We start from the raw sequence: 26,309 nt of genomic DNA on the forward strand, positions 1-26,309 counted from the left end.
TGCCGAAAGAAGTGAGCACATGACCCGTGTGAATGATGTCCTCAGGCTCTTTTCCAGTTTCGTGCACGGAAGTATTGTCCTTCGGTGCAGCCGATAAAATCCAAACGGCTCTCGGCCTTCACCCCACTGCAGGGTCATCCCAGTCCCGGGCCCGAAATCCACAGTCGGGCCGAACGCAGGACTGGTCCCGTCGGAGGCGCGGGGGTCCCGCCGCCTCCCCCCGCCTCCACCGCACCCGGGCCTGGGTGGAGTCCCCGCGCGCTGCGCCCCCGCTCCCGCTCCCCAGCCGGCCCTCCGCGCCCGGGGCCCCTCCCGCGAACCCCGGCCCCGCGGGCCTCCTCCCGGGGTCGGCGCGGTGCACGCGCTCGGCCGCCCGCGGCTCAGCGCCCCCGCCGCGTCCGGCTTCCTGTGCGCTCCCCTCCCGGGCGCGTCCCTCGCCCCTCCCTCTCGGCCGCCCGCTCCGCCCGCCGGCTCCCCCGCCCCCGCCCCCGCGGGTCCCGGGCCGGGGGGGGGCGGCGAGGCAGGCACAGCCCCCCGCCCCCATGGCCGCCCGTCGGAGCCAGAGGCGGAGGGGGCGCCGGGGGGAGCCGGGCACCGCCCTGCTGGCCCCGCTCGCGCTGGGCCTGGGCCTGGCGCTGGCCTGCCTCGGCCTCCTGCTGGCCGCGGTCAGCCTGGGGAGCCGGGCATCGCCGCCCGCCCAGGTGAGGCCCCTGCGGCGCAGCCCTCCCGGGGCCGGCGGGGCGCCGAGTCTGCGGAGCCGCGGACGGGGCCGGGTGGGCTGAGGGCACGGGGCCAGGAAGATGGGTGGAGGGTGAGATGTCAGGTGGAGGAGGACGGGGTGACGCTGCCTCCTTCCCAGCAGGAGCCTTCCCAGGGGGAGCTGGTGGCGGAGGAGGACCCGGACCTGCCGGTGAGTGGCCGTGGGTGCCGGGCGCGCGCTGCTGGGCGTGGGGAGTGCGCGCGAGCCGAGGGCGCAGGGTGTGCCCTGGCCGTGCCAACTGCGTGTGTGCGGGGGTGTGCACCGCCGTGCATGCGTATGTGGGACGGAGAGAGAGGGAGGGTGCCGGCTGTGTGGAAGGGGTTTGTGTCACCTGAGTCGGGAGTGTTTATTGGCTGTGGGTGAAGTGGGGGGTATGGGGTGGGGGGAGCTTGCCGTGGAAGAGGGATGCTGCTGGTGCGTGCAGGGTGTGTGCCCACTGTGCACGCCGACCGGGTGTGGGCGCGTGTGCACTGTGCCGAGTGCGCCGAAGGGTCTGTGCAGGTTTTGTGTGGCGGGGCGCTGGGGGGCGGGGTGGAGGCTGGGGCCTGACCCCAGGACCTGGCCTCCCCTTGGCCTCCCTAAGGCTTGTATGCCGGCTGCTGGCTGGTGCCTCTCCCGACGGGGGCCCCCTGTCGGTCTCAGTTTAGTCCCTGGTAGTCCCCGCAAGACCCCGGTTTAGCCCTACCCTTGATTCCCCGTAGGAACTGCATCCCCAGGCAGAGGAAAGCCAGGATCCTGGGCCTTTCCTGAAGCGGCTGGTTCGGCCTCGCAGAAACGGTGAGCATCCCTCAATCCGACCTTCGGGCATAATTGTAGTGGCCGGTCTGCCGTGGCTTCTGCGCTCATTATTGCTTTTGTTCACCGTAACAGCCCCACGGAGTGGGCAGAGCCAAAACCGTCATCCTCACTTACGGTGGGGATGGAGAAACTGAGGTATAGGTGGGGGGGTTCAGAGTCCGGCAGCTAATCACTTGAGCCGCAAACCTAGAATTCTGGCGCTCTCTCTCATAATCCCCTCCCATGTCATGGATCTGCTTCTCACTTGAGACCCTAGGCCAGATATGAAGGAGGGGATGGCCCAGGGTTAGGGGAACCCATGGGGTCCTGATGGAGACAAGGTGGGGGAGGAGGCGGAGGCCAGGGCCCCGGGAAGCAGAGAGACTTGTGAATGGGATGACCACGTGACCCTATGTCCAGGTTTGCACGGGGCTGTCCCCGCTGACTGTTACCTCCGTGAGATTTTTAAGAGCAACCCTTTTGCTCTTAGGAACAACCCAGTTTGGGTGATGAATGATGCAGTCATTCTGCTTATGGGGGCGGTGTGGCCCGAGGCTCTGAGGCCAGGAGTCCGGACAAGAATAAGGATGCTGGGGCTCTGAGAGGGAGGCGCAGCTGGGGAGCGGCTCCTGGGCCCCCCAGAATAAGGGGGCGCTATATTCCCTGTCTGTCTTTCCCTGATTCTCAGCAGCCAAAGGCCGGAAGCCGCGGGCTCGCAGAGCTGTTGCTGCCCACTATGAAGGTTGGTGATGGGGGGGCCGTGCCCCGGGGAGACGGGTGGTGGAGGGGTGGGGCGGGGCGGGTCTCAACGGCCCTTTCCTGTGCCTTACAGTTCACCCACGACCGGGACAGGACGGAGCACAGGCTGGTGAGACCCCACTCCCACCTCTGAGCTCCCCCCTGACCCCCACAGCACTGACCTCCTAGAAAAGGGGGCCCTCAGAACCTTTCACTTTCCACTGACCTCCCCCGCTTTCCGCCTGGGAACCCCAGAAGCCAGTTCAAGAAAATCCTCAGGGCTCTCTCAGCTCCCAAACCTGGTCCCTGTCTGTGACCCAGGCGTGAGAACCCAGGCAGACTCCCCACACCCAACCACCAGCCTTCCGTAGAAACACATTTGATTCTTCCCTCTTCTTCCCCCACCCACGTAATCCGTGAGTCTTCACGCCTGACCATTTTTCTTAAAGTGTTTCTACTGTGCTCCTTTTCCATCCCTACCCCACCTCCCATCTCAGCACCATGACCTCAGAGCCTCAAACCCAGTCTCTAGCCTCTTCCCCATCCCAGCCCCCTGCCCCTCCTTACTCTGTGCCCCGCTAAGGCCTTCTGGACTCACTGTCATTATTCCATTGCTCCTTGGCCTGGCTGCAGCCTCTCCATGGGCTGCTCTCCACCCCTTTTCCCTGTACACTCTTACGCAGTCTCCAAACTTGGCCTGATGCCTCTCCCCACCAGTGTGCCTCTTCTGAATTTTGCACACACTGTGCCCTCACCTGGAATGCCCTTCCATGGGACAGGCCAGGAGACAAGACAGGAGGGTGGCTGGGCCTAGGGGGTCTGGCAGCTGAGATGGAGGCCAGTAGAGGGACTCGGTGTGTGGCTTGAAGATAGGGCTTGCTTATGGGTTGGCTGTGCAGGGGAAGGGAAGAAATCAAAAGTGACTTCCGGATTTTTCACTTGGGCATCCTTGGCAATAATGATGCCATTTATGGAGATGCGGTTTACCAGGGAAGAAATAGGTTGGGAGGTACGTAAATTAATAATGGAATTTCAGATCTCCTACTAAACAAGGGGACAAGTGATGATAAATGAGGGAGTGCCCCAGGTGGGTGGCTGGACATAGTTGGCTAGCCAAGGCTAGGTCAGGACGCCTACGGTCAGGAGCCATGGCCATACGGATGGTGTTTAGAGCTCTAGGGTTGAATGAGGCACGAGGGGGAAGAAGGGCCCCAGGAGTGAGGCCCGGGGGCTCTGAGACATCCAGAAGTGGCGCGGAAGAGGAGAACCCAGCGGAGACTGAGAACCAGCCCGACGGAAGGGAAGAAGGCCGGGGAGGAGGGTGTCCTGTGATCTGAGAGAAGACGCGGTCTCACCAACGAGGGTGTGGTTGTCTGTGCTGAATGCAGCTGAGAGGTCACATGATTTGACCATGGGGGTTTGGTAACCTTAAAAGTCAGCTGGTGACCTTGGCCAGGGTGGCTTCAGTGGTGCAGTTAGGATAGAAGCCAGTGTGGACGGGGTTAAGAGAAAATGGGAAAGAGGAATTGGAGATAGGGACAGCCCTTTCCAGAAGTTTCTCTGTGATGAGCAGAGCAATGGGCCAGTGGCTGGAGGGAGATGTGGATGGAGGAAAAATTCAGTCCTTCTGGGGATAAGCAGTACTGCAGGGATCTTAGCTAACATTGACCGAATGTCCCGTTCATCCAGACCTCCTAGCGGGTCCTAAAAGGAAGATATTCTGATCTGCTCCATTTTACAGAGGGAGGTTACTTAACCTGTCCGAGGTCATGACGATACTCAGTGGTGGGACCAGGATTCGAAGCTCGCTAGAGTGTGCTTGTGGACTGGACATGCCCAGCACAGGGGTATGGGGGACCCGCAGGGCAGTGTCCAGAAAGGGGGCAAGGGGTGGGTTCCAGAACGAAGGGAGGGGACACATCGTCCCATCATCACAAGAGGGTCCGTGGAGAATGTGAGCACAGGTCAGTTTTTGGCTCTGGTCGGGGGAGGTGAGGGAGCCCTTGCCTGACGACTTCTAGGTCCTCTGGACAATGAGGAAGATGGGCAGGTGGGTCCAGGAGAGAGGGTACAAAACCCTTGCCTCGATGAGTACCGGAGCGAGAGGAGAGTAGCCAGGCAGTGAAGAATGTCCACGTGAGGCTGTGCTTGTGACACCGTGGGCCCAGGCACACCATGCCCTTTGGCCAACCGGCCTTTCCTGCAGCCGGCTCCAAAGTGGGGAATGTCCTGCCTCCTCTCCCCCTACTCTTCATGCCCCGGGGCCAGCCCTTCTCCCCTCCGGATGGACCATTTAGTTGAGTACTTACCCAGACATTCATTCCCCTCGCTGCCTGACAACCTGCTGTTGGTAAGGACCGGGCTCGGGGCCCGCAGGGAATGACACCCAGACCTATCCTCAGAAGATGACCGTCCAGGACAGGAGACAAGCATATAAATTTGGAAATTACAGTATGCCGCGACGAGAACAATAAGGAAAGTGGCATAGAGGAAGACAAACAACTTTACAGTGGAGTCAGGGACTCCTTCCCCCAGAAGGCGTGGGCCTTGAAGCAGGAACCGAAGGTGGACGAGGGGTCAAGGACGTTCCAGGTAGAAGGAACCACTTGTGCCAAAGCCCCGAGTTGGCCATGAGTAAGACGAGCAGCTCCGTGTGCTTGGAGGGCAGTGCTCGCGGACAGCGTGGGCCGGGAGCTTGGGGGAACACAGGGAGCCAGGCCACAAAGGGAGTCTGGAAGGCGTTCTGAGGTCAGAGCAAGAAGAGGCAGGCTCCCACCTGCGTTTTAGAAACCTCGCTGTGCGGTCATGTGTAGGGAATCAGCTGCAGCAGGAAGAAGGCGAACCGGGGGAGTCCGACCGGGAGGGAGGCTGGGAAGAACCCCCGCGGGAGTGGCAGGGGCCAGGCTGGGGAGGGAGACAGCCCAGCGACTGGGGTGGCAGAACCTGTAGGAACTGGAAGCTGGGGAATCACATGGGTGAGGATGAGGGAGGGCTGGGCAAGGCGGCTGCCCAGTGAGGCCCAGGAGAGCCTCCGGTGAATCCAGACAAAGCCAGATCTGTGGGCCCTGTTCGCCGCCTCCCTCTGGCCTCCCACCAGCGTTCTCTGGGTGCCGGCTCAGAGCAGGCCCGGCCCTGCGTGCCATGCCACGGTAGCGAGAAGGAGGCCGTGGTCGGACCCCACACTGGCACATAAATAAATAAGCCGGATGATCCCGTGCCCGGGACGGCTATGAAGGAAATGGGCTGGCGTGGGGAAGAGACGACAGGTGGGGCTGGGACTGGCTGTTTGGACCTGGGGGGCCAGAGGAGGAAGGGCTGTCAGCTGAGTCGGGATCTGACGGAGGGAAGGGGCTCGCTGTGTGCAGGGGCGGGGGGTGGGGGAGGCAGGAAGATGGCAGGGGTCATGTGAGCTAGCCCCCTGTGTCATTGAGATTGGAGTGGAGAGAGAGACCGGGGTGGCCCGGGGAGGACCGGGGAAGCCACCTGAGGTCCTGCTCCGTCATTTTATATTCGTCTTCTTGGCCCTGACCTTAGCTCTCGGCTTTTTAATTTTTTGGCCCGGTTGTATTGAGCTAGACTTCACCGTACCGTACAATTCGCCCACTTAAAGTGGACAGTTGGGTGGTGTTTAGTCTTGGCCTGTTCACACAGCTGTGCAGCCGTCAGCACAGAAAGACACCGCGTACCCTTTAGGCAACACCCCTATTTCTCCCACCCACCCCCAGCTCTAAGCCTCCACCGATCTAGTTTCTGTCTCTGTGTGTTTATTTATCTGGGAATTTCATGGAAATCCCATAACATGTGGTCCTTTGGGATGGACTTCTTTCACTTAGCGTAATGCTTTCGGTTCGTCCACAGGGCAGCATTTTTCTTTTTAAGGGTCGAATAATATCCCATGGTGTGGCCATGCCACCGTTTTCCTTACCCATTCATCGTGCGATGGACATTGGGTGCCCTTCTCTTATTTTTAATGTTCGTACTCCAAGCACTACATGATTCCAGTGTGGTACGTAGACGTTCTCGGAGTAAAGAGGCAAACAGCAGAGACACAAAATACCAAAGCCCCCAGCGCTTCTCCTTCCATCTGGCTCTTCTCCCCGGAAGTGGCCGGTGACGCCTTGCTTCTCACTGCTCTGGTCACAGACCCGTGTAAACGTCGCATGTCTTCACACACTTCTGTCACACCGCGGGCTCCCTGGGCCCGTGCCATCTCTGCCTCTTCTGGGTGAACGGGGACCCCCAGTCTTATGTCCTCAACGGGCCCCTGGGGAGGGTGAGAAAGTCCTGATCGCTGAACACCCCCCTTCAGGTGTGGACGGGACGGTGCGCGGCTGGGAGGAGGCCAAAATCAACAGCTCCAACCCCCTGCGCTATGACCGCCAGAGCGGGGAGTTTCTGGTCGTGCGGGCCGGGCTCTATTACCTGTACTGTCAGGTAAGCCCCACCTGGCCGCATGGTACAGCGGGGATGGGGGGGGAAACGGGGGCGGGGGGGGGCGGGGGCGAACTAAAGCGGGGAGGAGAGCTGGGGGTCGCCAAGGCTGCTGGAAACGGAGCTGCGGCCGGCAGAGGCCTGGACTCCGCCGCCTCCCGCCCGGCCGGCAGGTGCACTTTGACGAGGGGAAGGCCGTCTACCTGAAGCTGGACTTGCTGGTGGATGACGCGCTGGCCCTGCGCTGCCTGGAGGAGTTCTCGGCCACGGCCGCCAGCGCCCTGGGGCCCCAGCTCCGCCTCTGCCAGGTGTCGGGCCTGCTGCCCCTGCGGCCAGGGTCGTCCCTGCGGATCCGCACCCTCCCCTGGGCCCATCTCAAGGCCGCCCCCTTCCTCACCTACTTTGGACTCTTCCAGGTTCACTGAGGGGCCCCAGTGGCGCCCCCCCCTCTCCCCCCTTCCTCTCCCCCCCCCCCGCCCCCTGCCCGCCCTCTGCAGGCCGCCTGGACTTGTTCACATTTGTTTCCTGGCCACATAGATAATCCCCTTCTCCTCTGACACCCCCCCCACCTCACTAGCTCCCGAACCCCTGGTCTTTCGACGCCCCCATTTATCTCCTGACTCCCTGCCCTGGCCACAACCCCCAGGACACTGTGTCTGCTCTACTCTGGGTGAGGATGGGTCCCCAACGCCCCCTGTTCAGGCACTAATTGGGGCTGGACGCCAGGGAGCCCGGGACTAGGCCGGGAGCTCCCCACCACGAGGGCTAAGAGCAAGACAAGCTCCTTCCTTGATAATTCCCTGTGGATTTTTAAAAACAGATATTATTTTTATTATTATTGTGACAAAATGTTGATAAGTGGATATTAAAGAGAATAAACCACGGTCTCTCTCTTTACTGGGGCTCGGGGAACATTTCTCAGGGTAGCCTAGGGCTACGGGAAGGGGGTCTGGGCACCCAGGAGTGGGGACTAGCCTGCCTTTGACCCCTGAGGCACGAGCAGAGAGTGGAAAGGCAAAGTGCCAGGAAAAAAAAAAATCAGTCCTGTGCCCAAGGTCCAGCAGAAGCTGCCTCATTTACCTAGGAGGCGGGCTTCCTCCTGCGGGCAATCCCTGGCTGGGAGGAGCAAGGGCCCTTCCTCTTGGCAGCCCCGGGACGTTCTGCAGGTGCTAGCATGAGCCCTGGCTGGGATGCGGGGTGGGAGCAGGCCCGAAGAGGAGCTCGGGGTCAGGAAGCAAGATGCTGGGGCCCAGGAACATGGGAACCCAGGCCCCTGGGTCCAGGGGAAGGACTCCTACAGTGGTAGGGTGCTTGGGGCTGTCTTTCTCTCTCTGACCAGGGCCTTATGTAAGAGCCTTTCTCGGGAAACAGGAAGTCCTCCTTGCCAAGTTCAGCACAGGGAGTAGTGCAGGCCTTATTCCAACACACCCGGCCTGGCCTTAACCCCAGAACTCAGCCAGTTTCTTGCTTCCGCGACCCTGGTTCTCCTTCCTATCTACCCCTGCCCCTCCTTTTCCACCTTCAGTCATTTCCGAAGATCTCCCCCATGGCTGAGCCAGAGGGTCTTTACCCTCTCACCCCTGGACCCCCAAGGCTGCCCAGTTTGCCCCTCCATCCCTGCTCTTGGCACCATGCCCCGGAGCCAGCCACCCTTCCCTCCCCCACTTCTGGGGCCGTCCCAGGGTTCCTGTGCTCGGCCGCTCCTCCTGGGTGTCACTGGCAGTCCTGTCCTTCCTAGAGAGACTGACACCAAGTTCTCCTGAGGCTGGAGGAGGGTGTGTGTGTGTGTGTGTGTGTGTCCGTCCGGAGGGGGCATCTCAAGACAACACCGGCCCCACGGCGGGGTGCCAGGAGCGCCAACAGTGCCCCTTGCTGGCTCTCCTCCTCCCTTTTTATTCTCAAGTTCCTTTTTATTCCTCCCTTGCGTAACGCTCTTCTTCCCTTCTGTACCCCCACCCTCCCCACCACCTCCCCGCCACCCCACTCCTGAGGCCACAGCCTCCGGCAGGGTCCCCAGCTCATGCCAGCCTCATCTCCTTCCTTGCTAGCCCCCAAAGGGCCCCCGGGAGACATGGGGGGCCCGGCCCGAGAGCCGGCACTCTCAGTCGCCCTCTGGTTGAGTTGGGGGGCAGCTCTGGGGGCCGTGGCTTGTGCCATGGCTCTGCTGACCCAACAAACAGAGCTGCAAAATCTAAGGAGAGAGGTGGCTCGGCTGCAGAGGGCCGCAGGGCCCTCCGGGAAGGAGGAAGGGCATCCATGGCTGAGCGTCCGGGAGCAGGTGAGTGAGGGGAGAAGGGGGTGGGGGAGAAGAGGCTGGGTGCCAAGGCCATCTCGGGTGTCCTGGGTCTAGCCTCGTGGTCTGTGAAGTTTTGAGTAGGTGCAAGAGAGGGTCCCAGGTTTGGAGGTCAAGGGAGCAGCCGTTCTAGGACAGGAAATTGTTAAAGATTAATGCTTCTCATGCCTACCAGATCCTGGAGGACAGCCAGCACCAAGACTCAGGTCGCTAGGGAAAAGTGCATGAGTGATGTGAGGCGCTCCTGGGGCTGGGAGGCAGGTAAGGGGAGCTGGGAGGAAAAGCTGCTGGGGACCCTTGCTTCTTAGCCTAACCCTGACCCTCTTTCCACAAGCAGAGCCCCGATGCCCTGGAAGCCTGGGAGAATGGGGAGAGATCCCGGAGAAAGAGAGCTGCACTCACCCATAAACAGAAGAGTGAGGCCTTCGGGGTGCAGCAGGGGTGGGACGTGATCAAGCAGCAGGGGGATCTGGAGATCATTCCCCCGAGCCAGGGGGAGGGGGGAGGGGCCAGGTGGGCACTGCTTAGATCTCCTTCTTCTGTCCTCAGAGAAGCACTCCGTTCTGCACCTTGTCCCCATCAACATCACCTCCAAGGGTGAGCACTACTTTAGATAATGGCTCTGGGGGAGGGGCAAGATCAGGGAACTTCAGGGCTGGCACCTGGGCCCAAGAGAATCCTAGAGGTGAACAGTCTCTGAGAATGCCCGGAAGTCCTGATTGCCACAATCCTCACTTCCAGAGGACTCCGATGTGACGGAGCTGATGTGGCAACCAGCTCTGAAGCGTGGGAGAGGTTTGGAGGCGCAGGGATATGTTGTTCGAGTCTGGGACGCTGGAGTTTATCTGCTGTACAGCCAGGTAAACCCACACATACCCTAAGCCTCATCTGCGGGCTGAGAGGTCCGTTCTCCCAGGGCCTGGACGCCCTGGTACTGAGGGTTCATACCTCTGTTCGTACCAAACCTCAAAAACCCTCCTTCCTTCCCCAGCTCCCTCGTCCAGGCTCCGGAGGCCTCCCAGGCCTGAGCCATGCTTTCTCATTTCCTTCAGCTTCTCCTCCATTCCCTGTCAGGTCCTGTTCCATGATGTGACTTTCACCATGGGTCAGGTGGTGTCTCGGGAGGGCAAGGGAAGGCAGGAGACTCTCTTCCGATGTGTCCGAAGCATGCCCTCCAACCCGGACTGGGCCTACAACAGCTGCTACAGTGCTGGTGAGAGCCCCGTGGGCAGGGCAGGGCAGCTGTGAGAAGAGCAGGGTGTCTCTGACCCCGGGGGCCGGAAGCCTGGGTGGACAGGTAGATCTGGGGGTGCAGGCCAGGAAGCAGGAGGAAGGCTGAGCTGGAGCAGGGAGGGGAGGCACCAGAGTCTGCGGGACTGTGCTTCATGGAGCGTATCTTTTCTCCCGTTTCTCAGGTGTCTTCCACCTACACCAAGGGGATATTCTGAGTGTCACAATCCCCCGGGGAAGGGCGAAACTTAGCCTCTCTCCGCACGGAACCTTCCTGGGGTTTGTGAAACTGTGATTATGATATGGATGGTGGTTTTGAGCTCGGAAGACAAGGGTGGGTACATACTGGAGACAGCCAAGAGCGCCTCTTCTGGGTTTGACTGGAACCCTGGGTTTGACGGCTCATCACTGCGCTCCTCCCTTTTCCGCCCCCCCATCCCCTAGACTTTGATGTCCTGGATATTAAAGAGGTGTAATATCTTGCTTTTGTCCCCCATCCAGCCCCACATTCTGGTGGGGGGTGGGGTGGGCAATGCCAGGCCTTGTCTGGACCTACTTTGGGCCCTACTGGAATGCTTCCAGAACAGCACCGCCACCTAGCGGCAGTTTGAGAGAATCAGCCTGCGTGTTGGCACAAGCCCACGAAGCCTCCCTCCTCTCGGGAAGACTCGTGGTTCCCTACGCCACACCTCTCCCCAGGTACCCGCTGCCTCCTCGCTCCACAAGAAGCCTCACCCCCACTTCTCTCCCCAGCTCCGGGGGCCCAGTTCCCAGCACTGTCTCCGGGGGTGTGTTTATTACGCGCGCGTCTGCAGGGGGTGCCCGACGACGGCGGTCCCTTTGCAGCGACATTACTGCTCTAGTGCCAAGTTCTGCCCTTCCTGCTCTCCACTCCCCTGGCGTGACGGGCCCCTCCAAGCCCCTCTGGGCTGGGACGGGTGTTCGGGGAGCCTTGGGTAAATCGTGCGCCCTAATGCTGGTCTGCCTTCACTCCTCTGGGCTCTTCTTTCTGCTCAAGACCTGCTTAGACTTAAATAAAAGAGAATAAACGATTCCATTCCCCTCGCTGCCTTGCCTAGCCCCGGGATCTCCCCCGGCGCGCCCCAAGGGACCCAGGTTCCGCTGCCCCGGGGCTCGGGCCCGCAAGCGCTCCGAAGGGGCTACGCGGCGGGACACGCAGCTGGGGGGAGGGGGACACGCAAGCGCAAACGGGAGAGAGGTGGGATCGCCGCGCGCGGCCCGGAGCAGCGGGCGTGCGCAGGCGCAGCCCCGCACGGGGCTCGAGGGCGGGACGGTCCCGTGGCGTCTACGCTCTCAAGTAGGCGGGACTAGGCGCGAGCTGGCCGCGCCGGCGCTGTTCGCCGGGTGTGACGTACAAATCGTGCGCCGCCAGCGCCGGTGGGCCTGGGGCTCGCGGGAGGGGAAGGAGGAGAAGGAGGAGGGGGAGGTGGTGGAGGTGGAGGCTGAAGCAGAGCAAGAGGCGGCCGCGGCGGGGCGGCTTGGCGGCGCGGCGCGCGGCCCAGAAGCGTTGGAATCCTGAATTGAGAGGGCTGCGCCTGAAGACAGCAGGAGTGGCGGGGCCGCTGCCGTCGCCGGAGAGATGAGCCGGGAAGCTTGAGGCCGGAGACGCCCGCCCTCGGGCCCGTCCGCCCGGCTTCCCCGCTCCCGGTGAGGACGCCCCCTACCCTTCCCCCAGCTCTGCCGCGGCCTCTCCCGATCCTGGACTTCATTCCCACCTAACGGGGGCCCGGGAGGCCCTCGAAGGGGCTTCTTAAGGCCCTCGGGCGCCGAACTGACCTGAACCTGTGGGACCAAACCGGTGTGGGACGCATTCTGGCCCCCGGGAACGGAGCAGGAGAGGGGGCTGGGCCAGCGTGGCTCACGCAGCTCAGTTCTGTCCCAGCGCCTTGATCCGCCTGCCTAAGCACCGATTGGGTTCTCTTTCAGTTTCCTTTAACATTCTTCCGTTTTCATTAGATTTTACTACCTGAACCATAGCCCTGGGATCCCCATTCCCTCCTGAGACCTCCTGAGACGACCTGAGCATGCCCCTCCCCTCCCCGCCCCAGCCCCCATTCATTCCAAGGTGGTAGAGAACTCTCTTCCCACACTAGACCACGGTTTCCCTGTGGAAGTTGTGTCCTCCTCAGCTGTCTCTATCATGTCAGGATTCTCGTGCTGAGCCGTGCCCCTCATTAGGTGTTCAATTAGGCTACCCCTGGTGGTCTTAAATAGAGAAGTAGAGCCTGGAAATACTGGGTTTAACCTGGGGATCTGAGAAATAGGATCCCGGTGGCTTGCTGCTGAGCCTTATTCTTCTTTGCTCCTATCTGGTCAGGGGAGAAATGATGACACGGACTTTAAAGGGCCCCTGTGGACCATGTTAACCGAAACGATCGGCAATCTGTAGGATTTTGCGTTTTTTTCCTCTCTCCTTAGATTATTTGCATCTGATTCCAGAGAAGGCATGCTGAGGAAGAGAGGCAAGATCCTGGGGTACAGGCTGTTTGGATTCTGACACTCTGACCATTGTTTTACAGGCTACTGGAAGATGAAAGAGACTATACAAGGGACCGGGTCTTGGGGGCCTGAGCCTCCTGGACCTGGCATAGCCCCAGCTTACTCAAGTCCCAGGCGGGAGCGTATTCGTTGGCCCCCACCCCCCAAACCCCGACTCAAATCAGGTGGAGGGTTTGGGCCAGATCCTGGGTCAGGGACCACAGCGCCAGCCAGACGCCTCCCTGTCCCTCGGCCCTCTTTTGATGCCTCAGCTAGTGAAGAGGAGGAAGAAGAAGAGGACGACGAGGATGAAGATGAGGAAGAGGAAGTGGCAGCTTGGAGGCTGCCCCCCAGATGGGGTCAGCTGGGAGCCTCCCAGCGGCCTCGCCCTCCCCGCCCTACGCATCGAAAAACCTGCTCCCAGCGCCGCCGCAGAGCCATGAGAGCCTTCCGGATGCTGCTCTACTCAAAAAGCACCTCGCTGACATTCCACTGGAAGCTTTGGGGGCGCCACCGGGGCCGGCGGCGGGGCCTCGCACACCCCAAGAACCATCTTTCGCCCCAGGAAGGGGGTGCAACGCCACAGGTGCCATCCCCCTGCTGTCGTTTTGACTCCCCTCGGGGGCCACCTCCGCCCCGGCTGGGTCTGCTAGGTGCTCTCATGGCTGAGGATGGGGTGAGAGGGTCTCCACCAATGTCCTCTGGGCCCCCAGTGGAGGAAGATGGATTAAGGTGGACTCCAAAGTCTCCTCTGGACCCTGACTCTGGTAAGGTGGGAATGGGTGGAGGGGGGAGTGGGGAGGATCAGAAGCCTCTTGTGGTGGTGACAGCTGGGCTTAAAGCCAGTAGGACGGCACGGGGCGGGGCGGGTCCGGGATAGCTGTGAAATGTCTTAAGCTCCTCTTTGAGCAGGAACTAAGTCTGGGGAGGTAGTCAGGGCCGGGATACAGAGTCCCTAGGTAGGTGTTCTGTGTGTAGATGAGAAAGGGAGGTGTGGTTTACGAAAGTCGAGCCAGCCTTATGTGTTTAAAATCCCTCTTCATTTGCCCTTTCAGAATAAAGGGGCGTGTGCATCTGCAAAGGGTGCCGGTCTCCTAGTGGTGGGATGGGATTTCTCTGAGTAGTGGACTGCGTCACCTGCAGTGAGTGACACTCTCACTTAGAATGTGTTCTTCGGGGCCTCTCAGCCAGACAATTTCCAGCTATGTTTTTACCAGTCGTTGGAGTATTTATCAAACGTTTGCAGGGTACTGTACTAGGAACCAGGTATACAGTGGTGATAAGTATCTCTGAAATTTAGATCTCTCTGAATCTTAGTCTCGTTTTGCTTCTGCCCTGTGAGTAGTACGTCTTCTTTTCTGTTCTTTACAATCTCTCAGACGTGCTCATTTCACGCTTGAGGTTTCCTTTCCTTAGAGTTTATATTGGTGGATTCCGTTTTAGTTTATCCTTGTGGCCTTATAATTTGTGTGTGTCATTTACTCTTACCCCATTGTTCTTTGATCTGAGCCGCTTTCTCATCCCCATCCTGTTTCCCCTGTCCTCCAGGCCTCCTCTCCTGTACTCTTCCCAACGGCTTTGGGGGACCCCCTGGGCCGGAAGGGGAGCGGGGTCTGGCACCCCCTGATGCCAGCATCCTCATCAGCAATGTGTGCAGCATCGGGGACCACGTGGCCCAGGAACTGTTTCAGGGCTCAGATCTGGGCGCTGCAGAAGAGGCAGAGCGGCCTGGGGAGAAAGCTGGCCAGCACAGCCCCCTGCGGGAGGAGCATGTGACCTGCGTACAGAGTAAGGGACCTTAGAGGGCCCACTCTCTTCCTCACAGCCAGCTCCTAAACTGGAGTCTGGAGGCCTCATCCCTCTCCCCTTTCCCTCCGCTCAGGCATCTTGGATGAATTCCTTCAGACTTACGGCAGCCTCATCCCCCTCAGCACTGATGAGGTAGTAGAGAAATTGGAGGACATTTTTCAGCAGGAGTTCTCTACGCCTTCCAGGTGAGGCATGAATGAGGTGCCCTGAGAAGAGGGCTGGGACCTGACGGTAGGGAGAGAATGCTGCTGCCTTTTCTCCCATAGGGATGTACTTGGGGAGGAGGAAGGGAGAACTAAAGGGGAGGAATCTGCAGGCAGAGTGCCAAGCCCCAGTGAGCTGCAGGGGGTGGGGCGGGGGGAGAGCTTTACCTGAGACCCCAAAATACTGTGTATACCTGATACTCATGTGCCTCTTTCTGGAGACTGGGCCTTTTAGCAGGTCTTCAAAAGGACATATGACCCCCAAAAAGATTAGTTGTTTGTTTGTTTGAAGTAGGCTCCACGCTGAGTGTGGAGCCCAACACGGGGCTTGAACTCAGGACCCTGAGATCAAGATCGGATGCTCAACCGACTGGGCCACCTGGGTGCCCCAAAAAGGAGAGTTTAGATTCTGACTCCGGGCAGTAGGAAGTACTTATGTATGCCCCAGCCCCTCAGCTCTTGTGTGACTCCACCCTCGGCCTCTTCAGGAAGGGCCTGGTGCTGCAGCTGATCCAGTCGTACCAGCGGATGCCGGGCAACGCCATGGTGAGGGGCTTCCGAGTGGCCTACAAGCGGCATGTGCTGACCATGGACGACCTGGGCACCTTGTATGGACAGAACTGGCTCAATGACCAGGTGAGGAGCAGTGGAGACACGGGCCCCAAAAGGGATTTCGGGAGCAGGGTGTCTGGGGCCCTCTGTTTGGGGGAGCCCTGTACCCATGCTGCACCCTCCATGGCAAGTTGCCTCCCATCTTCTCCCCAGGTGATGAACATGTACGGAGACCTGGTCATGGACACGGTCCCTGAAAAGGTAGGCCTTGCCAGGTACCTCGGTCCCCAGAAGACCGTCTGCGGTTCTAAGGAGCTTTTTCAGTGCCCTTTTATCGCTTTATCCATAAAGAGGATCTTTGTTTGTGGGCAGAGGGGGTAGAAGGCAGTCTGTTAAATTCAAATCTGTGATGTATTTTTTTTCCTTAAGATTTATTTATTTGATAGAGAAAGAGCGAGGTGAGGGGACAGGGGGAGAGAGAATCTCAAGCAGACTCCGTGCTGAGCCTGGAGCCCAAAGAGGGGCTCGATCTCTTGACCCTGAGATCGAGACCTGAACTGAAACCAAGAGTCGGATGCTTAAGTGACTGCGCCATCCAGGCGCCCCTCAAATCTGTAATCTTGGTCCTGAACTTACCTATTCTTTTCCCCCAGTGGGTAGTGTTTTTTCCCTGTGGCTAACTCCACAAATTGGGATGGGGAGCAGTACTATAAGGCTAAAAAGGATTTGGTTTTTTACCCTCAGTGAGTTGGAGTGGAGGCTGTTGAAACTGGCCCTTGGAGCCATAGTGAAATGGAGCGACGCGGGCACAGGAGACTTGGCAGGAGGGCCTGAGCTCTTTTAATTCCATCCAGCTCTTTTGTATCATTGGCACAGGTGCATTTCTTCAACAGCTTCTTCTACGATAAACTCCGTACCAAGGGTTATGATGGGGTGAAAAGGTGGACCAAAAACGTGAGTTACCAATTCACATCCGCTTGTGTGACACCTTCCCGGGAAAGGATCAGAGTTCTGTTTTCTAGGAGCCCCTCCCTCAGGCCTGCTCACTCAGTCTTTCAAATGTTAAAGGTCTTGTGTGTGTGTGAGGTCCTGCTGTAGGCACTCGGATTCAGTGTTAGATAAGGGAAACGGGCCTTTATGGAGTTAAGAGTAAATAAGCAGGTGAAATTTCAGCTAGTGCTAGGTGCTATGATTAACTTAAAAGGGTAATGGAGTAGCATGGGAGGTGGGTCCTTTAGATGGGCGATCTGGGAAGTCCTCTCTTTGCTGAGCCTCGAGTGATGAGGAGCCAGCCGTGTGCGGATCTGGGGGGAACAGTGGGGGGGGAACGGGACTCAGGGCGAGAAAGAGCATTTGAGGCACCGAAGGCCCACGTGGGTGTCCTATGTGGCTGGACCAGAGTGAGCGGAGGGAATATGGTAAGACATTCGGTCAGAGTGTCGATCGTGTAGGGATGGAGGAGAAGCTGAGGAGGGCACATCTTACTCTATGTGCCCCGAGAAGCCATTGAAAAGTTTTAAGGAGGCTGGGAAGTCCCTCACGTTTTAAACTCCTGTTGCCTGAGGGTTGGAAGGGGGGCAAGAGTGGAAGCAGGCGGCAGACTCGGGGGGAGCACGGAAGCTTAGATGAACGACGCGGGCCAGGGCGCTGCGGGCAGAAAGAGAAGCAGCTTTCTCTGGGGCAGGTTTTGTGGTTGGAACGGATCGTATTTTCTGATGCGTTGGACGTGGGAATGAAGAAAAGCTAGGAATTAGGGAGGCCTGGGTTGGTAGTGGAAATTACTGGGGAGAAGAATTAGGAGGGAGCGCATTTGATTAGGGGGAAAAAAAAAGAGTTCCTTTGTCCCCTCTCGTTAGTTTCCTGCTCTCCAGTTCGAAGGCCGGGAAGTTTCCATAGTGAGGTCGGAGGACTCACTGGCTCCAGCATTTCTTCATTTTGGCCCCAGGTTCAGGGGCTCATACCCTCAGTGACCTGGCAGGCCTGCTTATCCCAGTCGAGGTGGGGGGATGCGCAGTGAGAAGAGCCTGGCCTTCCGCATACTTGTGCTTGAACCCCACCTGTGGCCCTCTTGACCTTCGGCGGGTCGCCTTATTGTGCCAAGCTGCGTTCCCTCGTTTGTTAGGTCGACCGTGAGAACGTCCTCGTCAGATTGTCGTGTTAAGTGGCCAATCCTTACTAGGAACCCTGCCGTTCTTGTTAGCGTATTATGGATGTTAACTAATTTAACTCTCATAACAAAGAGATGAGGTAGGTGCTGTCATTTTCAGCCTCTAACAGATAAGAGAACGGAGGTATAGAGAGTTATTACGCAGCTTGGTCACAAGCTAGTTAATGGAGGAGCTGGCTTTACACCCTGGCAGTCTGGCTCCAGAATCCTGAGCCTGGGTTCTTAGCTGCTCAGCACTTGGACCTTTAATGTGTGAAAAGTACCTGGCCATCCTGGGCTCACCAGTGTTTGTTCTGACACGACCTCCTCTGACCTGCCTTCTTCCTCACCCCTGGAGTCCACATATGCTGACCCTTGCCTTACAGGGGAGGGGCTGGGCCGTGTGCTCTGCCCCTTGGCTCCTTGCCTGCACCCCCACTCTTTAGGACCCTCGTGGCAATGGGCAGGACTCTCGGGCTATCTGACCTGACCTCCAGCACCACCCCCCTTAGGTGGACATCTTCAATAAGGAGCTACTGCTAATCCCCATCCACCTGGAGGTGCACTGGTCCCTCATCTCTGTCGACGTGAGGCGTCGCACCATCACCTACTTCGACTCGCAGCGCACCCTGAACCGCCGCTGCCCTAAGGTTGGAGAGGGAAGGGGGACAGACGGGCAGAACGTGGGGAGAAAATCCAGTGGCAAGGCATTCTGGGCAGAAGGGCGGGCCTGGTGGCTGGGACCACCATACCCTGAGTTCAGTTGGGAAACCCAGGCCATCACTTCCTCCTTTTTTCCGTCTGTGTAGCATATTGCCAAGTACCTACAGGCAGAGGCAGTGAAGAAAGACCGGCTGGATTTCCACCAGGGCTGGAAAGGTTATTTCAAAATGGTAAGTGTCTGGAGGGGGGTGGGGACAGGGTGGTGAGCGAGGTGTGGTAGGAGGCAGAGTTGAAGCCACACCCCCTAGGAGCCTCCAGGTGAAGGGCCTCCCTTTTTATTTTCTAGAATGTGGCCAGGCAGAATAATGACAGTGACTGTGGTGCCTTTGTGTTACAGGTAAGCAGATAGCAGTTGGGTTAATGTTTTGGGAAGGAGGTGGGAGACCGTTCGGCCTCCCCGATCTGGCTCACAGGCACTTGTGCAGCAGGGAGCACCCTTACGTGTTAGAATGCAGAAACGCGGAGTTCGGTGGTCCTCTCCTGGCTTCCCCATCCCACACTGGGACCGGGGCTCTTGGTGCTTGGTCTCTGGCTGTACTGTAGTTGCCTCCCGACCCCCAGTGCAGGTACCAAGAACAATGATTTTAGAGTCAGACTTGGAGCCCCAGGCTACGGGACCTCGGCTCCCTTTGTGAAATGTGGAAGTTCTTGGAAAGGTCGAGTGCGTTGGATCTGGCTCCTGTGAAGTGTGTAGCACAGGTCCTGACTTGGGGGATGCTCAGTAGGTGGTTCTCATGGCCTGCTTTGTCAACACCCAGTACTGCAAGCACCTGGCCCTGTCTCAGCCATTCAGCTTCACCCAGCAGGACATGCCCAAACTTCGTCGGCAGATCTACAAGGAGCTGTGTCACTGCAAACTCACTGTGTGAGCCACGTATCCCAGGCCTCAAGCCCATTCATTCATGGGCATGGGGACGTGGGGGACCCTTCCTTCCCAAGAAACTCCAGTTCCTTTCCTCTCTTGCCTCTCCCCACCCAGTTCCCTTTGGTTTTTCATATTTAAATGTTTTGATTTCTGTATTTTTTTCTTCGAGAGAATACTTGTTGATTTCTGATGTTCATGGGGGTGGCCATGGAACAGCCTCTTTTTCCCTCTGCCAGGGAGGAGTTTGGCCTTGTGGCCTGGGTGGGGCAGTCACCGCTTTCCGTGTGCAGGGGCGGGGCAGGAAAATCTGTGCTGGGGGTGGTGGGCGGGCAAAGGGATTACTGCCTGCCAGATCTTCAAACTTTTTTTTATATATATATATAAATGCCACGGTCCTGCTCTAGTCAATAAAGGATCCTTTGGAGATACATAGTGCTGGTCTTCCTTCTGTCAGCCACCCTGCCAGAGGCGCGGAGGCCCGGGCGCCGGCCTTCCGTCCCGGGCAGCGACGAAGCCCCCGCAGGGAAGCCGGGGCTGCAAGGGAACGCCGGTGAGCTCAGGGATGAGCGAGGAGCTCGGGGGCTCCCTCTCCCCGCCCCCGCCCGTGGCCGAGGCCGCGCCTCCTGCCTCCACGGCGCCCCGCACACTCGCAACGGCTCGGAGCGGTGTCCGATCTACCTTTGCCGCAGGAGACGACAAACTAAACTGGCTCTGGCGCGCACCTGGAGCGGAGGCGAAGGGAAGCGGCGGTCTCCGGAGCCCGGAAGTCCCTGGAGGCTGAAGCCTCGCCCCTCGCGCGCCATAGGGCCGGCCGGACCACATGACCCAGGCGCTCTCGCCTCCGCACGTGTAGGGGCGCTGGGCCCCAAGATGGCTGCCAGGCCTCGAGGCCTGACTCTCGTATGTCACTTCCGCACCGGCGAGAAAGGCGGGCCCCACAGCCAATGGGGCCGCGGGGCGGGGCCTCTCCTTGATAGGCGTTCAGGTTGTCCAATGGTGGCGGCGTGCCGGAGCGCTTGCGAACTAACGTCACGCCGAGTCGCTGAGTGCCGGCAGGCGGGGCCGAGGCGGCCAAGCCAATGCGATGGCTGGGGCGGGGTCGGGCGCTCTATAAGTTGTCGATAGGCGGGCACTCCGCCCTAGTTTCTAAGGATCATGTCTGCGAGTCAGGATTCCCGGTAAGAAATCCTTTTGCAAAAGGTTGAGGCTACTCACCCTGCCGCTCCCTTCCGAGGGCCCCGCGGGGGTGGGGGTGGGGGGCAGCCGAAGCCCAGCGCCCCAGGCCTCCGCCCCCGGGGTTGTGCGGGACAGCCACGCCGGGAGGCCCGGTCCTGGGGGGGAGGCGAGGGGGCAGGGCCGGGGCCTGGGCAGCGAGCGGGGACGGCCCGGCGTGCGAGGCCCGGCGGGAGGCCGCTCCCCCCCCCCCCGCCGCGGCGCCTGAGGCCCCGGCGCCCGAGCGCCAGGCGGGGTCGCGACCCGGCGCAGGGGACGGCGGCGGCGGCCGCCAGCGCGCATGGCCCGAGCCGGCGGGTCCGGGCGCCTCTCTGGCGGAGGGAGGGCTCGCGCGCTCGGAGTTCCGGGGGTTCCGACGGGACCACTCGCCGGAGCGGGGGGGCGCCCGGAGAGTCGGGGCGGGGCGGAAGAAGCCGGCCGTTCAGTGTGCTGGTTTTCTTGACGGCCAGGACCGAGCCTGACCCCGAGGAGCGGCCGCGTGAGGCACCGGGAGCCCACCCGGCGCCGGGCGGGCGGGTCCATTTTGCCGCACAAGCCGGGCAATTGGCAAACTGCGGATGGGCAGGTCCACTTTCCTTCAGGGGTGAGCGGCCTGAGGTATGGGAGGGCGACGCCATTTCGCGACGGGGGCGGGCGGGCTGTGGATTGTTCCGTGGCGGGGGGCAGACGCCGCCGGGTGGTCGAGGGAGCGAGCACATGGCGGCCCGAGGGGCTCCCCTCCCCCAGCCCGCTTGGCTTCTGAGTGTTGTGCAATCTCCCCCTTCGCTAGCTCGGCTGGGGCTCATTGTGCGCGAGGCCGCCACCGCCCGCGGCCTCCCACATCCGGGCACCGCGAGGCGGGGAGACGGGCTGGAGGGGGTGGGGGAGGGCGCGGGCGGAGTGACGTGGGGGGAAGGGGATGTCCTCCCCTCGCAGCTGGGAGGTGAGGGGCGGGACTTCCGGCGCGCCGGGGCCGCGGGGGGAGGCGCACGCGCTCTGGCTCGGAGCGGCCCCGGCCCGGGACACGTGGGCCCGGCGGCGCGGACCCCCTCCGGGCCCCGGGAGCGCGACGGCGTTCCTTGCAGCTTGCCGGGGGCAGGGGCCTGACTCTGTGGTAGAGGAAGGGCTGTATCCTCGGGGAGCTAGCGGGGTCAGCTGGGGGAGTGGAGGCCGATGGCATCGTGCAGGGCCGTCAGCTGCTGGGAGGATTTCTAACGCGTCTCAGTTGGCCTGCTTCTACTTTAAACCAACAGATCCAGAGACAATGGCCCCGATGGGATGGAGCCCGAAGGCGTCATCGAGGTGAGCTTGCCCCCCTACGCCATTGTCCCTCCCCTCTGGGAAAGGCAGTGTCTTCGGGAGTGGTGGTTGCCTACCTGCCAAGTCGATCCTTTCTCCCCCCCCCCCCAAGTCCTTTACGGTGATACGTTCAAAATATCTGTCCTGGAGTGTGTGAAGCCACTTATTCGAGTTCTTTCTTCTATCTTGTCTAGTTTCTGATTTTATGAGTGGACTGGCCCCTTCTGGTGATTTCCCAGACCTTGTAGGGCCAGCTGGCTTCCCTGGAGGGAGGAGAGGTGGGGGGCTCTGGTGGGGGTACAAGGTCTGGCTGTCTGGTGCTAGAACACAGCCTTGTCTTTCCTACCACTGGAATTTGTCTGTATCCTACAGAGTAACTGGAATGAGATTGTGGACAGCTTTGATGACATGAACCTCTCTGAGTCCCTTCTCCGTGGCATCTACGCCTATGGTTTTGAGAAGCCTTCTGCCATCCAGCAGCGAGCCATTCTTCCTTGTATCAAGGGTAAGAGCCCTAGGCCCCCGGACAAGTTTTGGACTGTCCCTGACCTGGGTAGAGTGGCACCTGGTTGGTGGTGCTTGTCTCATATCAGTCAGGGACAAAGCAACTCCTTGTTTATCCCAGCTTGGCTTTTGGTTTGTGCCGGTGCCTGGTTCATGCCCTGGATACATGGATTGCTGGTTTAATTTCAGTAAGGTAGTATTTTAGCCAGCTCGTAATTGCTCTTCATACCTGTGTTTCTAGGCCAATTTTGTGCAGTACTAAGTTAATCTGACCTTCCAGATTGTTCCAGATGGGGTAAAGCGTGTGAAGCACTTGATGTTTGCTGTGTAGCTCTGTTGGGTGCTTATTGATTGATCCTTGAATGTTTATCCTGAAAGGTATGTGCTTTCATGGCAAATTTCTGCTCATCTGTTTAGGTTATGATGTGATCGCTCAAGCCCAATCTGGGACTGGGAAAACAGCCACTTTTGCCATATCGATTCTGCAACAGATTGAATTGGATCTAAAGGCTACGCAGGCCTTGGTCCTGGCACCCACTAGAGAGTTGGCTCAGCAGGTGAGCATGTAGCTTCTTCCTCCTTCCTTGAAGGACTGCTTTAGAAATTATTAGCATAATTGGGGTGTCTGGGTAGCGCAGTTGTTAAGCTTCTGCCTTCGGCTCAGGGCGTGATCCCGGCGTTCCAGGATCGAGTCCCACATCGGGCTCCTCCACTGGGAGCCTGCTTCTTCCTCTCCCACTCCCCCTGCTGTGTTTCCTCTCTCACTGGCTGTCACATAAATAAAATCTTAAAAAAAAAGAAAAATTATTAGCATAATCAAAAGAATCTGGAGAGCTGTGCTCCCCAGAGACAATGGCCCCAGTGGGATGGAGCCCAAGGACCACCAGCTTGGCAGAACTGAAGCCCCGGGAAAGAAAGGGACCACCGTGTAGAGAAGATGAGCTGAGGACTTCTGGATCTCTGAAGGCTTGTTAGGATTAATTATAAGCCCTTTCTTACCCAAACAAAAGCATTATTTTCTCCACCCATTTCCTGATTCAAATGAAAAGGCTTGCGAGGTGGAGCCTGGCTGGCTGGGCGAGTTTGGCAGCTGTTCTGTGAACAACCCCTGGCAGTGGGCAGAGAGACACCTCGGCGGTGGTGATGCTCTTGTATCAGCCAGGGGCGAACCACACGGACAGTCCCGTGTTCATCCCAGCTTGATGCCTGGGTCGGTGGCCAGAGCTGTTTCATGCGTGGGACATATAAAACCCTAATGATCTTTTCCGGGTTTTGGAGGAGAAAGGGTCAGAAATGCTAGTCTCTTAAGTAGAAAAGTTTTGTGGAGAAGTCAGGAGGATTCTCTGCTAACTTGTGAACAGAGGTAAGGCGGCACTGCAAGCAAAGCAGAGGTTTGTTTTAAAGAGTGGACCTCTCCCCTGGCCCAAGTTCTGTGGCGGGAGTTCAGGAGGACCCAGGTAGATGGCATTCTGTTCACAAAACTATGAGATTAAAGAAAACGCGTTATCGGTGGCTTTGAGAAAGGGCAGTTGTTGTGAAGTCTTGTGTTCACAGGAGCCTCGAGCTCCGATCCCGAGCCTGCCACTTGCTGCAGTGGGATCTTAAATGAGGTATTTGCTCCTTTCTTGCCTGAAAAGGGAGTTGAATGGTGCATGTCGGGGTGGGAGAGCGTTACACCGGAACCGTTCTATACAGGGCCTGGCATGGGCGTAGCTAACATAAGGGCACTTTTTTTGGGTCTTAGATACAGAAGGTCGTCATGGCATTAGGAGATTACATGGGTGCCTCCTGCCACGCCTGCATCGGGGGGACCAATGTGAGGGCCGAGGTGCAGAAGCTTCAGATGGAGGCCCCGCATATCATCGTGGGCACCCCGGGGCGCGTGTTTGACATGCTGAACCGGAGATACCTGTGTGAGTCTCCCCAGTGCCCTGTGCTCCTCCACACCGCCAGCGTGCCTGCGGGACGCTTGCTCTGTGATGAACCCATGCGTGTCATCTGAGCCCGGCTTCCCTGTCCCCTCAGCCCTGGGGGGTGTTCTGCTTCCCAGGGCTGCCAGCGGGCCCAGCGTGGGAGTCGTGGGCAAAGGATCAGCCTTCGTCTTCTGAGAGTAGATCTCTTGTCCCTTTGGTGTTCTTTCCTGGGAAACTTCAGTCTCCTCTCAGTTCCCTAACCCCTACCTGTTGGTGTTTTCTCTCTCTCGTAGCTCCCAAATACATCAAGATGTTTGTGCTGGACGAAGCGGATGAGATGTTAAGCCGCGGATTCAAGGACCAGATCTATGACATATTCCAGAAGCTCAACAGCAACACCCAGGTACGAGAGAGGTTTCTGACTGGAGCCGAGCCGAGGAGTTCTTTGTCGACTGTGGTGTGCTTGGGGGAATGGAGCAGAGGCGCCGTCAAGAATCCGTGGGGTCTCCCTGGAGCCTTTTGATGCACTGGCTTCGTTTCACGTGGTCTGGGGCGGGGGGCAGGCATGGTGGAGGGTCCCCCACCGAGGCCGCTCTTCCCTGTTAGGTGGTTTTGCTGTCCGCCACGATGCCTTCCGACGTACTCGAGGTGACCAAGAAGTTCATGAGGGACCCCATCCGGATCCTGGTCAAGAAGGAGGAGCTGACCCTGGAGGGTATCCGCCAGTTCTACATCAACGTGGAGCGAGAGGTGGGGCCCGGGGCCAGAGGCGGGCCGGCGGGGGTGGGTCGGATAGAGCCCCTGACCGGTCTCCCCTCCCCCCTCCCAGGAGTGGAAGCTGGACACGCTGTGCGACTTGTACGAGACCCTGACCATCACGCAGGCGGTCATCTTCATCAACACCCGAAGGAAGGTGGACTGGCTCACTGAGAAGATGCACGCCCGAGACTTCACCGTGTCCGCCATGGTGCGTGCTCTCGGCCTTGTCCCTGGCGGCGGTGTGTCCGCGCGCCTTACAGCTGCCGTTCAGCACCGCGTGCCCGTGACACACGGCCTCCCCTCTGTTCCCGCTCTAGCACGGAGATATGGACCAAAAGGAACGAGACGTGATCATGAGAGAGTTCCGCTCGGGCTCTAGCAGAGTACTGATTACCACGGACCTGCTGGTGAGTAGGGGGAGCCGGGAAAGAGGAGGGGCCGTCCAAGGTGATTCCCTCTCCAAGGGGCCTGCCCGTGCCCGCTTCAGGAAAGTAGCAGCTTGGAATAAGATCTGGCATGCCTCAGGTTACCAGGCGAGAGGGCACGTCTGTCTCCTTCGCCTGCCTTTGGCTGCCTACACGCGCTGCGGTCCCTCCTGGCTCTGATCACGTCCCCTCCTCGGTCTCCTGCTCACATGTGCTTTCCCCCTACCCAGGCCAGAGGCATTGATGTGCAGCAGGTTTCTTTAGTCATCAACTATGACCTTCCCACCAACAGGGAAAACTACATCCACAGGTAAGTGTAGATCGGGAATGTTCCCGCAACACACCCTGAGCTTAAAAACTTCCATTTCCCCCTCCCTTTCCTTTATCGTCCCTGATACCGAGGTGTCCTTGTTTTCCCCCAGAATCGGGCGTGGCGGACGATTTGGCCGTAAGGGTGTGGCCATTAACATGGTAACAGAAGAAGACAAGAGGACTCTTCGAGACATCGAGACTTTCTACAACACCTCCATTGAGGAGATGCCCCTCAATGTTGCTGACCTCATCTGAGGGGCTGTCCTGCTACCTAGCCCTCCCCAGGGTTCAGTCTGGGGGGCTGAAGAGCAGCAGGAGGGGGGAGGGAAGGGAGCCAAGGGATGGACATCTTGTCATTTTTTTCTTTTTTTTTTTTTCTTTGAATAAATGTCACTTTTTGAGGCAAAAGAAGGAACCGTGAACATTTGAGACCCCCTTTTCTTTGGGGCAGGCTCTTGCTCCAGGCGCCGTCTCTTCTCCCAAAAACACTAATCCATCTCCGTAACCTAGTCAACCTCCAAACCCCAGAGGCTCTCCCCTGCCCCAGCTGAATGCCTCTGAGAAGGATTCAAGGGGCCATAGTGTCACTCAACCTCATTTGCTGGACCAAATCTGGAGAAGCCCTGAGTTCAGTGGCCCAGGGGATTGTCCCCAGGTGGGGGGAGCAGGGGAGAGAAAGTGGTAGCCATTTTTACATTGTTTTGTATAGTATTTATTGATTCAGGAAACAAAACACAAAATTCTGAATAAAATGACTTGCAAACTGCCTGTTTGGGCTTCTCATTTCTTGCCTCCCCTTCCCTCCCACCTGTTACTGGGCACGTCTCCGGCTGTGCCCCCCCAGCTAGTAGTTACCCTT

General features: G+C 58.9%; 4 protein-coding genes and 4 non-coding genes across 15 annotated transcripts; all 8 read left to right on the forward strand.

Moving 5' to 3' along the window:
* The first annotated feature begins 421 nt into the window (after positions 1-421).
* TNFSF12 (TNF superfamily member 12) lies at positions 422-7,589 on the forward strand. 6 transcript variants are annotated; one of them, XM_087867554.1, is made up of 7 exons: positions 422-701; positions 860-910; positions 1,462-1,537; positions 2,226-2,279; positions 2,370-2,405; positions 6,585-6,709; positions 6,844-7,589. In XM_087867554.1, the coding sequence occupies exons 1-7, from the start codon at positions 543-545 to the stop codon at positions 7,129-7,131; spliced, it is 789 nt and encodes a 262-aa protein (XP_087723680.1). In that variant the 5' UTR covers positions 422-542; the 3' UTR covers positions 7,132-7,589. The 6 variants fall into 6 exon arrangements, with proteins under 6 accessions (XP_087723680.1, XP_087723677.1, XP_045653311.1 ...); XM_087867551.1 differs by having other exon boundaries at positions 436-701; positions 2,229-2,279; XM_045797355.2 differs by having other exon boundaries at positions 439-701; positions 6,880-7,589.
* Positions 7,590-7,843: 254 nt separating this feature from the next.
* On the forward strand, positions 7,844-11,284 carry TNFSF13 (TNF superfamily member 13). 2 transcript variants are annotated; one of them, XM_045797352.2, is made up of 6 exons: positions 7,846-8,984; positions 9,337-9,415; positions 9,549-9,596; positions 9,741-9,859; positions 10,074-10,212; positions 10,415-11,284. In XM_045797352.2, the coding sequence occupies exons 1-6, from the start codon at positions 8,727-8,729 to the stop codon at positions 10,522-10,524; spliced, it is 753 nt and encodes a 250-aa protein (XP_045653308.1). In that variant the 5' UTR covers positions 7,846-8,726; the 3' UTR covers positions 10,525-11,284. The 2 variants fall into 2 exon arrangements, with proteins under 2 accessions (XP_045653309.1, XP_045653308.1); XM_045797353.2 differs by lacking the exon at positions 9,549-9,596 and having other exon boundaries at positions 7,844-8,984.
* A 353-nt stretch (positions 11,285-11,637) lies between these two features.
* SENP3 (SUMO specific peptidase 3) lies at positions 11,638-19,454 on the forward strand. Of its 2 annotated transcripts, XM_045797347.2 has the most exons (11): positions 11,638-11,897; positions 12,770-13,495; positions 14,277-14,516; positions 14,611-14,722; positions 15,229-15,376; positions 15,506-15,553; positions 16,169-16,246; positions 17,951-18,088; positions 18,248-18,331; positions 18,448-18,498; positions 18,920-19,454. In XM_045797347.2, the coding sequence occupies exons 2-11, from the start codon at positions 12,781-12,783 to the stop codon at positions 19,028-19,030; spliced, it is 1,725 nt and encodes a 574-aa protein (XP_045653303.1). In that variant the 5' UTR covers positions 11,638-11,897; positions 12,770-12,780; the 3' UTR covers positions 19,031-19,454. The 2 variants fall into 2 exon arrangements, with proteins under 2 accessions (XP_045653303.1, XP_045653304.1); XM_045797348.2 differs by lacking the exon at positions 11,638-11,897 and having other exon boundaries at positions 11,914-13,495.
* A 657-nt stretch (positions 19,455-20,111) lies between these two features.
* Positions 20,112-26,218, forward strand: EIF4A1 (eukaryotic translation initiation factor 4A1). Its single transcript, XM_045797349.2, has 11 exons — positions 20,112-20,204; positions 21,492-21,540; positions 21,910-22,042; positions 22,459-22,598; positions 23,786-23,954; positions 24,248-24,357; positions 24,561-24,704; positions 24,784-24,921; positions 25,031-25,120; positions 25,369-25,448; positions 25,561-26,218. Exons 1-11 carry the CDS (start codon positions 20,182-20,184, stop codon positions 25,703-25,705), a joined length of 1,221 nt encoding a protein of 406 aa, XP_045653305.1. The 5' UTR covers positions 20,112-20,181; the 3' UTR covers positions 25,706-26,218.
* Positions 22,077-22,211, forward strand: LOC123792205 (small nucleolar RNA SNORA48). The gene has a single exon (XR_006779664.1). It is a non-coding gene; the product is annotated as a small nucleolar RNA SNORA48 (small nucleolar RNA).
* Positions 23,145-23,289, forward strand: LOC123792199 (small nucleolar RNA SNORA48). Its single transcript, XR_006779658.1, has one exon. It is a non-coding gene; the product is annotated as a small nucleolar RNA SNORA48 (small nucleolar RNA).
* On the forward strand, positions 24,013-24,153 carry LOC123792201 (small nucleolar RNA SNORD10). The gene has a single exon (XR_006779660.1). It is a non-coding gene; the product is annotated as a small nucleolar RNA SNORD10 (small nucleolar RNA).
* On the forward strand, positions 25,154-25,295 carry LOC123792203 (small nucleolar RNA SNORA67). The gene has a single exon (XR_006779662.2). It is a non-coding gene; the product is annotated as a small nucleolar RNA SNORA67 (small nucleolar RNA).
* Positions 26,219-26,309: the final 91 nt, after the last annotated feature.

Source organism: Ursus americanus, chromosome 14 (assembly GCF_024610735.1).
Source record: "Ursus americanus isolate L20-20 chromosome 14, mUrsAme1.1.p, whole genome shotgun sequence".
In the NCBI taxonomy this organism is placed as follows: domain Eukaryota; kingdom Metazoa; phylum Chordata; class Mammalia; order Carnivora; family Ursidae; genus Ursus; species Ursus americanus.

What these genes read in the sequence shown, in the direction of transcription:
- TNFSF12 (XM_087867554.1), top strand. Translation starts at nt 543, where the DNA reads ATGGCCGCCCGTCGGAGCCAGAGGCGGAGGGGGCGCCGGGGGGAGCCG. An exon ending in AGGAGGACCCGGACCTGCCG is followed by an intron (nt 911 to 1,461) that starts GTGAGTGGCCGT and finishes GATTCCCCGTAG; the next exon opens with GAACTGCATCCCCAGGCAGA. An exon ending in GGTTCGGCCTCGCAGAAACG is followed by an intron (nt 1,538 to 2,225) that starts GTGAGCATCCCT and finishes CCTGATTCTCAG; the next exon opens with CAGCCAAAGGCCGGAAGCCG.
- TNFSF13 (XM_045797352.2), top strand. Translation starts at nt 8,727, where the DNA reads ATGCCAGCCTCATCTCCTTCCTTGCTAGCCCCCAAAGGGCCCCCGGGA. An exon ending in CATCAACATCACCTCCAAGG is followed by an intron (nt 9,597 to 9,740) that starts GTGAGCACTACT and finishes CCTCACTTCCAG; the next exon opens with AGGACTCCGATGTGACGGAG. An exon ending in TTTATCTGCTGTACAGCCAG is followed by an intron (nt 9,860 to 10,073) that starts GTAAACCCACAC and finishes ATTCCCTGTCAG; the next exon opens with GTCCTGTTCCATGATGTGAC.
- SENP3 (XM_045797347.2), top strand. Translation starts at nt 12,781, where the DNA reads ATGAAAGAGACTATACAAGGGACCGGGTCTTGGGGGCCTGAGCCTCCT. An exon ending in GCATGTGACCTGCGTACAGA is followed by an intron (nt 14,517 to 14,610) that starts GTAAGGGACCTT and finishes CCCTCCGCTCAG; the next exon opens with GCATCTTGGATGAATTCCTT. An exon ending in GGAAAGGTTATTTCAAAATG is followed by an intron (nt 18,332 to 18,447) that starts GTAAGTGTCTGG and finishes TTTATTTTCTAG; the next exon opens with AATGTGGCCAGGCAGAATAA.
- EIF4A1 (XM_045797349.2), top strand. Translation starts at nt 20,182, where the DNA reads ATGTCTGCGAGTCAGGATTCCCG. An exon ending in CATTCTTCCTTGTATCAAGG is followed by an intron (nt 22,043 to 22,458) that starts GTAAGAGCCCTA and finishes TCATCTGTTTAG; the next exon opens with GTTATGATGTGATCGCTCAA. An exon ending in AGCTCAACAGCAACACCCAG is followed by an intron (nt 24,358 to 24,560) that starts GTACGAGAGAGG and finishes CTTCCCTGTTAG; the next exon opens with GTGGTTTTGCTGTCCGCCAC.